Below are 10,417 nucleotides of genomic sequence, written 5' to 3' on the forward strand. Positions count from 1 at the left end.
ATACTAATATTTTTTTAAATATTACTTCTCAATGTGTATAATTCCATGTTTCTGGCAGCAATATTTGTGAGCAAAAGAAAGATTTAAACTTATTTGTACATGCATATTTATGGTTCGAAACTCACAACACTAGGAGGCAAATAGCTCATACATGATATAGAGCTCTCAACTCTTTTTCCAATTACAACACCATTTACCTTGAACTTATATCTAGGAGTAACATTGTCTAGAAACTCCAAGTTGTCTCTTACATCCTTAAGACTCCACTTTGAAGTAATGTTCACCTCTTTTACTTCTTGTGCGGTAACTTGCAGAGTAAATTTCAATGTCTTACAATCAATATCTGAATCTAAAGGAACCCAAGCACCCAATCTATGTTTGTATCTTCTATAATCAAAACCTATGATAAGCGATTATCGAGATATATTAGAGGATAAACCCAATGATTGAGGGCACACATTGCACCTTATAAAGTCACCTTTGTGGTCAGATTCCTTGACTTTCCAACATAGACCTAACATTTTGTCCAAATCTTCCTGTGAAAATTTTCTTTTTAGCCATGAAACCTTCGTTTGTTGTAAATATGTTGTTTTAAAATAAGCTACAAAAACATGCAAGGGTAAAAACCATGATAAGCATACTCTTCTCAAGATCCTTCCAAGAGTCATAGCCTTTTGAATATCTTAAGCAAATTTGAGTTTAAAACTCTCCATTGTTGCTTCATCAGGCATCTCCCAATCCAAAGATGAGACGCTTGGTAATTGTAGATCTTCAAGGTATCCATGCACACTTGCTCTTGAAGGAACCACATATTGTGCATAATACACAAAAATTTCACTTTCATGAAAAAAAATCATGGTTTGATTAGCATAAATAATGTCTGCAAAATCTTTATGAATGGCATGGAATGTTCTACTGAGGCTCTCCACTCGAAACTTGTTGATGGAAATATATCTACAACCAATAATCCATTATTTAGCATATCCTTCAAACAAAAACATATACTCACATTTATTTTACAACTCAAACTTACAGTGTACTTGTTGGGAAAAACATTCTCGTGGAGCCAAGTGCATATCTCTAGCAATGTAAACATGTTGTACCAAAGCAAACTAGTCTTGAGGCATGGTTTTGAAGGCAAAGATACATCCCTTCCAATGATATTTGATATCTCCTTTTTTTTTTTTTCACTCTGTGAGAACCCCTACAAGATGGTAGCATTGTAACCCAATAATTTATAGTAAACATTTTGGGCTCCCATTCTTCATTTGCGCTCTTGCTATACATGGTGCAAGAGTTTATAGAATGAGAAGGACATCTTGTGGACCCCATGCAAAAAACAACGAGTATGTAGATAATGTGTAGAGAAAGAAACCTAAAGAGAGAGGTCAATGAGACAGATTAAAAATACTACAAGCGCAAAGAACTTTGAAAATTCTACCAAGAAGGATATCTTGTGGATGCCATGTAAAAGACGAGTATGCAAACAATGTGCAGAGAAAGAAACCTAAAGAGAGAGGTCAAGGAGACTGAATAAAAATACTATGAGTGCCAAGAACTTTGAAAATTCTCCCGATTCTCAAAATGGTCTTAATTAACTTAGCTCTTTGTCAAAGGTTTTGTCACCTTTTATTAGTTAATAGGGACTATTGGGACTACCAAAACTTGTCAGGGTTTGAAGATTTTGGCTAAATAGGAGGGGAGAATCACAAGATGAACTCTACTATCTCAAAAGCAAAGGAGACAAGAATACCATATTTTTGTCCACGTGCTAAAATATATTTGGCCCTTTTCTTAATCCACAGATTAACAAAAGTGCCGCTTTTAACATTTTTTGGCCCTAATGATTGGCAGTTTGATGTATGCTATGGTTGCTACACATCTTGACATTTCCTTTGCAGTGCGAGTGATTAGCATTGGAAAGCAGTGAAAGGTATTATGAGATACCACGAGGGCACAAATGATTTGTGCATCTGGTTTGGTAAGCAGAAGGCATCTGTCATTGGCTTTACGGATATAGACTATGTTGGACATGAGGATTGCAAAAAGTTCACTACAAGGCATGTGTTTAACTTCATAGGGGGATCTGTCTCCTAGATATCCATGTTGTAGAAGTGTGTTGCATTGTGTACTACGGAGGCAGAGTATGTGGCTGTCATTAAGGCATGCAAAGAGGCCTTATGGTTGTCACGTTTGGTTGTTGCTAAGCTTGGGATTACTAAGGTTTCTATCCTCCATTGTGATAGTTAGAGTGCTATCATGTTAGCATAGAACCCTTCTTTCATGCAAAGACAAAACACATACAGGTGAAGCATCATTTCATCACAGAGGTACTTGATAGCAAGAGCATTGAGCTGGTCAAGGTGCACACTGATGATAACTCTGCAGATCTTCTCACGAAGGGTCTTCCAGCAGCAGAGAGGTTTGCCCATTGCCGACAGATGATGGGTATTGGATAGGTATCATCTCTTCAGCTTTGTACATACTTAGACTTAGCTGATTCTTTTCCTCTATCTTTTGGCACATTGCCTTTAGGAGGGAGGTTTTTTGGTTAAAGGGTAGTGCTCATGTCTGCTTGTAAGGGCTAGGCTGTACATAGTACATATACCTATCTAAAATCATTATTGAGGTACACTCTTTAGTACCACAAATTGTGTGTCTCTATCTCTTCTCTCTCTCTCAACCTGCATCCCTACACAGAAGCTCCATTGTAGCTACCTCAACTATCTATAACATTTACATCCAAAAGTTCTAAAATGTGAGACAACAGATGATTTCTACCAGAATAGTCCTTACAAGGAGTTTTTCCTTTAAGAGCCTTTGTATAACTCTGATTGAGAATGTAGACTGAGATATTAATAACTTTTGCCCAAAACTAGCTAGGCAATCCCTTGCCCTTAAGCATGCACCTTGTGATTTCCATAATGGTACAATTTTGATATTTAACAAAGCCATTTTGCTAAGGTATATGAGGCATTTTGAGTTGATGCTTAATCCATTTGCTCTTACAAAAGTCTTTAAACTCCTCTGAGTTGAACTCACCACTACCATATATTCTAAACTTTTCATACTTTTTCCTATTTCATTCTCAATAATTTTTAGCCATTCTTTAAACTTATCAAAACCCATATCTTCCTATTGTATTTATTGACGATCAATATAGAATAAGAAGATCCTCCCAATGCTTGTATAGGAATTTTACCACACAAGTAGTATATACCAACTCTAGAGGAGCCTTTGCTCTTTTCTTGCTTGTGGAAATGCTTTTCTTGGTTACTTTCCCATCATACAAGCTTCACATGGTTCCTTCATTTTAGTTACTGTAGTGAGTAACCCTATCTTGCTTATGCATTTCCTTTGTTAAGACTACAAAACCAAATCCTTAATGCCAAATTTTGTTTGTACCCACATCAGTGGTGGCTGTAAGAGAGCTTAGCTTATATAGGTTGTTCCTTCTTTCTCTTTTGCTGACAACTTTGCTAGCATTGTCGATCATTTCTACATCTGTCTTGATGAATCTCACCTCATGGGAAAGATCAGTTACAAAAGCAACTAATAGCATATCTTAATGTCTAGAATATGCAATACATTTGAAAGATCTCTTAGTTCACCATTTGCAACAACAAAGAAAATAGTATATGGGCTGTCAACAGGGCATTTTGCATCATTCTCAACCATCATAGTGATGGATTCTTGTAGAGGCTTCATAGAACTATATAGATCTTTCTTGTTGGTCATGTGATAAGAGGTGCCACTATCCAATATCCATGAGTCAGTGGTAGATATTTCTTATGCTAAGAAATGCACTTTCTCAATGGTCGCCAATGAATAACTCTAACTCTTGTTTAGCTATATTGAGTGTCTTCTTTTCTTTCGTCTTCACAGTGACATTTTTTTTAGTTTACTTCTTGAAAGGATAATCTGCAATTGCATGTCCTTTTTTCTTGTAGTAGAAGCACTCTCCTTGAAACTTTTTCTTATCACCATTTTTCTTTTTGTCATCATTGGTAGAGAAACTAGATTTGCCTTTCACATTGGTAGAAAATGTAGCATCTCCATTTCTCGAGCTATAAGTTACAGCTCCTCCTCAATTACTAGTGTACCAAATTTCTGAAACGTCGAAGCTTAGGGTCTCACCTGAGTATTTAGGGAATTTACCGATCCAACAAAATTTGGTAGACAAATCCGAAGACACCTCTAAGCTAGCTCCTCACTAGTCCTTTGTATCCCAACACCAGCCATCTGGCTACACAGATTATTGATCCAAGTGACGAACACTTCAAATTCTCTCCTTCAACAAACTTCTATACTACTAGATTCTCCAAGATCTAAACTCTTGTTTGATTTCCCATTTTATAGTGACTTCTCATTACATTCTAACCCTCTAATGCCTTGGTTATACACTGAATCAAGGTCAAAACACTATCAAAATAGCTTGTAATCAAGGCACACAATACATTTGTGTTCCTTCGTTTCCAAGCTCATAAAAGATCTTCATTTTGAGAAATCGTAACGCTTAATTTTGATAGGTTAGGGGTGGGTTGTGGTTCTTGGTCACTCTCCATCACCGTCTCTCTGGAAGTTCATAATAAGAGTCAAGGATAGTTGTAATTTTAAAAGTCTTCCACAATGTGTAGTTTGTACCATCTAACTTGCCTTCACTGAAGATTAGTGGACAAATCGTTAGTGTTTGAATTCTCAATATAGTAGTAGTACCACTTGATGTGTTGGTGCCGCTACTTGATATAGTATGCGATATTTCTCCTCTTCACTTAGCATAGCAGTAGCACCACTTGATGTGCTAGCATGGCTACTTGCCATAGCATGTGATATTTCTCATCTTTGCTATTGTTGAAGTCCTTACCTCTTATGTACATAACTCGAGTAAGAAGTAGAGAACACACAACAAATATGAGAAGGAAAAAAACTACTTAAATTTCAAACAAATTAATAAAAGAATGACTCTGTCAACCCATACGCTTCCATTGTGAAGCTTAGATGGTAATCTAGATAGATGATAAGTGAAGAGCTTAAGGCTAGCTAGAAGAACTCTGACTAGGTGAAAGATAGATTGACACTAGCCCAGGAGGTAGTCTAGTTAGCTTGCTCGCTGACCTTATTATGAATCTTCTCTAATCAGCCAATCAATATTTTTGAGAATATTCTCTTTACCACCAAGAGGGAACGTTTCTATGTCCCCTCTTGGTGGTAAAGATGGCTTTGCCTACCCATGCACTTCCATTGTGAAGCTCAGATGATAATCCAAACATATGATAAGTGAAGAGCTTAAGGCTAGGTGTGTAAAAACTTTGACTAGGTGAAAGATAGATTAACACTGACTTTGGAAAGGTCTTCCTTTTATAGCCCAGGAAGGTAGTCTAGTCAGCCTATTCGACCTTATTATGAACCTTCCCTAGTGAGCTAGGAAATATTTTGGGGAATATTCTCTTTATCACCAAGAGGGACCACTTTCGTAGCCCTCGTACCTCAAAATAGGGGTTCTTGATAACTAGCATACCCTACAACTCGATAATATCTTGGGTTGCTACTATCATAACTACTTTATCTAACCCAAAGGCTAGATCTACAAAGGTAAGATTTTTGCCATATGATCACATAGACCTCATCTGACATACAAGTTAGGACCCAACCAATGTCCATGCTCACACATAGCTTCTTCTCATAATGGGAGTCTTACATCTTAGAGTACCATGGATCATCGATAGTACCTTACGAGGGTGGGACATTGAGCATATCTAACACTTAAATATCCAAGTCAAGCTATATGGAACTATAAGAAAAATCCAGCCCAAATTGTGTGAACATCCTCAGTCTAGGAAGAAAAGGAATTATATATGATTCAACCAAACAAAATTTGGAAGCAAAGGGTGCACATGCATGGATTGCATCATACCTAGGCACACTAATAAACTTTTAAGAGTTGGAAGTAAGCTATCCACCTTTATTGTAAGGACATAAAAGTACATGTCACGCTATGCTGGATACTTGCACAAAGTCTATGAGTCCATATGCAATCCATGTCTGGACGGCCATTGAGGAGAGAAACTCCATTTTTTTTGGGAGTTGGATAAGTTAAGGTAAAGAATGATGGTCTTTAGAGTTGCATCACACCCAAGTCCATTGCCTTGGCTTATACGAGAGCCAATTTCTAATAACCAAGAAATAGAAAATATATTCAAGAAAATATAGAAGCCATAGTTAAGATAACCATAGCCAATGATTCGATTATTATGTTAGAACAATACATCAAGACAAAATAGGAATGGTAGCAAGGAACTCACCCCCTTGCAACGGTGGAACAAATTAGTAATCACCCCTTAGCTATGGTGGGAGGTCCACACAGGGAAGCCTCAAGGATAAGATTTGATTAATTGGCAAAAAGATAATGGACATGTCTTTCACTCAGCTTTATATACCCCCCCTTTAGAACTATGCCCTCTCTATTTGTCTTTCTTTTGTTGGTGCTTATGGGCAAACCTCTCTCTGTCTCTCTCTCTCTCTCTCTCTCTCCAAAGAGTGATCAAATGCTAGTCTTCACACAAAGATTTGGTTCTAGGAAGGGCCCTAAGAGGGATGTGGAACAGCACTGCGGTACTTAGCTACATAGTATGACTATCCCTCTGTGAGCAATGACGACCTTGGGCGCAGTAATGCGGGTTGAAGCGGAAGGAAAAGACGGGTCAAAGGGAGCTCACAAGAAGATTTAAAATAGTACGGAAAGTGCAAAAGTCAACAAGACGGCAGGGCCCAGGCCCGCCGCCCTAACATGAAAGGGGGACCAAGACGAGAGGTAGGGAAGGAGAGGGACCGGAGAGCAAAAGACTTAATGTGTCGACAGAATGTCGACATGCCGTCGACTAAGGAGCCCTCGCCAGCCTCCCGAATACGCCCTCGGTATGATAGGCTTTCCCTTACGATGACAACATCCTGATTAATTCAATATAGTAATCGCGTACTAAAGCGGAGCTCGCGCCGCTTAGCTTTTCCCTGCGATGACAACATCCTGTTTATCGATAATAGTAATCGCGATTATAGCTTTCCTGCCCTAATGTCACCTGTCCATCCGATTCCGAGCCCAAATATAAAAAATCGTATAGCGCCCACTCTCGAAATGTCTATGACGGATCGTTATTACCCCATGCACGACGGCCTGCATGTTCCCGTAATAACATCCTTTCAGCTACCTGTTTCAGTACAGTTGCAGAGAGAGAGAGAGAGAGAGAGAGGGGGGGAGAAGGTGACCGGATTGCATAATACATACCTCCTTTAGGTTACTGTTCATTCGTACCACGTCGAGAGGCAGCTCGACAGCCTTACCCCGCCCCCCCCCCCCCCCGGGCCCGGCCCCCGACGCAAGTCCAGACTCGATCCTGAGAGATCAATTTTTTCGACTCCTTTGTAGGTTTCTACGATGCCTCATCAGTCAGTACCAAAAAGACAGCCAGTTTGTCAGTTAACCCTCCTCATCAAATCAGCTCATCGATTTGCTCTTGCAGTCCCTCTATATATACTGTCGGCATCTGCCTCCTTCCTACTCCTGAAGCTTGTAAGTTGAAGTGCCTTCACTTCCTGCAGTAATGCCATATTTCGGCTTTACAGCTTCACACAGCCATCCAGAAAGACAGATTTTGTACTGCCGATCAGGTGTTCAGGACTGAAAGAGATTCTACCGCTTGAATTGATGTGCTTCTTGGGGTAACCATAGTTTTAGATCAACCTGTCATCATACAAACAAAGACTGGATCCAGCAGATATTACTCAGAAGCCATGGATAGTGAATGCTCAGTTGGTGGTCTGGAAGAGTGCAGGAACAAGGACCTTGCCCTCCAACTCAAAGTGGGCTCCATTTTCATCATCCTCACCGCATGTGTCATCGGCGTCTGCATGCCACTCCTCGGCCGCAGGTTCACAGTCCTCCGCCCCGAGGGCAACCTGTTCTTTGTGGTGAAATCCTTCGCCGCAGGTGTCATCCTCGCCACCGCCTTCGTACACATGCTTCCGGACTCATTTGACGCCCTAGGCAACCCATGCCTCCCAAAAGACCCTTGGGCAAAGTTCCCCTTTGCAGGATTTATACCCATGATGGCAGCCCTTTTCACCCTGATGATAGATTTCTGGGCCACTTCATTTTACCAGAAGAAGCATGAAGCACAAAAGGAGGACGATAAACAGCACCATCACCATGATGCAGTACCAGTTGAGGGTCTAGGTAATGACAACCTTACCATGGTCTCAGTCCATGTGCATGCTTCCTCACATGCTCTCTCTCAGAATCAGACCCACAGTGTGCATCCAGACCATGATATTTGTGATGGCCATCACCAGCATTCTTACTCTTACTTCTTATCAGATGATATCAAATCATTGCAACTTCGCCACCGGGTCATCTCTCAGGTATCATCATGTTCCCCAGCAGTATCATATATAAACTGCTCCAGTATTATCATATTTAAAATGTGCTGTTAACTGGTTTGGTGGAAGAACTGTAATGCTAGTAAGTGGTTTGATGTACGAACTATAATGCTAATAACTGGTTTGATGTAAGAAATGTAATGCTAATAACCGAGTTATGTAGGAACTATAATGCTGATAAATATAAACGTACTTGTATTGTGGAAGTCTGTTAAGGCATACTGTTGCAGACTGCCTTTCCTATGGAAGTCCATGAGAAAACATTAAAGAGTATGCAGTTTAACAAATAAACCATTGCAAACTGGCTTTTCTATAGAAGTCCTTGAGAAAATATTGAAAAAGTATGCAGTTTGACAAATAGACTATTGCAGTCGGCCTTTCCTATAGAAGTCCTTGAGAATATATTGAAAGAGTATGCAGTTTAACAAATAGATTGAATTTTGCTTGTGCGAGTATTGCTGCCGTTGCAAATTTTCTCAATCTGTATTGGGCAGGTACTGGAGCTAGGGATCATAGCCCATTCCATCATTATAGGTATTACATTGGGTACCTCACAAAGCCCATGCACGATTCGCCCACTGATGGCAGCCTTGACATTTCACCAGTTCTTTGAAGGAATGGCACTGGGAGGATGCATAGCACAGGTATATAAAGCATTGCCCATGTGCGTGATGATTCATGCAGTATAATGACAGGCTAGATAAGAATGTTGTATGTATGCAAGAACTCTGATTTATTTTTTATGATGCACAGGCGGGATATAAAAATCGAGCAGCAGCCATCATGGCCTTCTTCTTCTCAGTAACAACTCCCATGGGAATAGCAATTGGAATTGGTATATCATCAAGCTACAATGAGAACAGTCCCACAGCCTTGATTGTACAGGGGGTGTTTGATTCCATGTCTGCAGGTATACTAGTGTACATGTCACTGGTCGATCTCATTGCAACCGACTTTCTGAGCAAGAAGTTACAGAATGATTCCAAGCTCCAATTATATTCCTATTCGGCGCTGTTTCTGGGAGCTGGGGCAATGTCTGTAATTGCCTACTGGGCCTAAGTCCAGGGTCCATTACCATTATCTGGTGCACATACATGTATAATCTGTATTGAGAGATTTTGGATTTTATGTTTGGATACATATGCGACAATCATCTATTGCATCATCATCTCCATCATCACGGAGAAGGATAGGCAAATTTGTATTGGGGGCCCATCACCACAGATGGGCATTTTTGCGTCAATCCTCGAGTTGGGGAACCTGCTTCAATCATCTTCAAGCCAATCAATGGCAAGATGATAAAAATGAGAGCAACAATAACAGAAAAAGATCTTTGTAATCTCCACTGCAACCTGAAATAATGGCATCCCTTCATGTGATCTTCATTGATCAAACGGTATATACTCTAGCTAATTACCTCGCAAAACCTTGACCTTCTGCAATTTCGACACAAGACAAATACAGCAAACTGCCATCCATAGTTCAAGTGTGCTTTTGTATAATCTGTCTGTCAGTTACTGTCAGACGACCAAAAGACAAATGACTTAAGAGTTCTTTCCTAGTAACATCGTCATTGGAAGTATTTCGAGACGATGGATAGAATAATGACTTGAGCTCTTTGAAATAACGTGATCCTTGGAAGTATTTCGAGGTCAGTCTATTTGTTGCATGTTTCTTTTAAAACGTGTCTTTTTGACATAATTCTGATTGCGCTTCATGATTCATCTGACAATCTCTCCATCGCTAATGTTTCAAGGTTTTAAAATACAGAATTATACTACTATATATTCGCCATGAATCTATCTATATTGATTTTGTGTGTAGAATTATACTATATATTCGCCATGAATCTACCTACATAGAATTAATGTTATGTAAAAGCAACGGTGGTAAATATTTAAGCAGTAACAAAGCAATGGAATGACTCAAGCTTTGCTAGCTCATAACTTTGGAAGGGTATACCCTAGTTATAGCTAGGGGAATT

General features: G+C 39.6%; 1 protein-coding gene across 2 annotated transcripts; it reads left to right on the forward strand.

The window, feature by feature from the left end:
* Positions 1-7,031: 7,031 nt before the first annotated feature.
* On the forward strand, positions 7,032-10,142 carry LOC148012385 (zinc transporter 4, chloroplastic-like). Of its 2 annotated transcripts, XM_087669108.1 has the most exons (4): positions 7,032-8,230; positions 8,372-8,415; positions 8,928-9,077; positions 9,187-10,142. In XM_087669108.1, the coding sequence occupies exons 1-4, from the start codon at positions 7,789-7,791 to the stop codon at positions 9,490-9,492; spliced, it is 942 nt and encodes a 313-aa protein (XP_087525234.1). In that variant the 5' UTR covers positions 7,032-7,788; the 3' UTR covers positions 9,493-10,142. The 2 variants fall into 2 exon arrangements, with proteins under 2 accessions (XP_087525234.1, XP_087525233.1); XM_087669107.1 differs by having other exon boundaries at positions 7,034-8,415; positions 9,187-10,140.
* The last annotated feature ends 275 nt before the right edge of the window (positions 10,143-10,417 follow it).

Source organism: Lygodium microphyllum, chromosome 27 (assembly GCF_053477565.2).
Source record: "Lygodium microphyllum isolate KBCC chromosome 27, Lygodium_microphyllum_v1.1.10, whole genome shotgun sequence".
NCBI classification, from domain to species: Eukaryota; Viridiplantae; Streptophyta; class Polypodiopsida; order Schizaeales; family Lygodiaceae; genus Lygodium; species Lygodium microphyllum.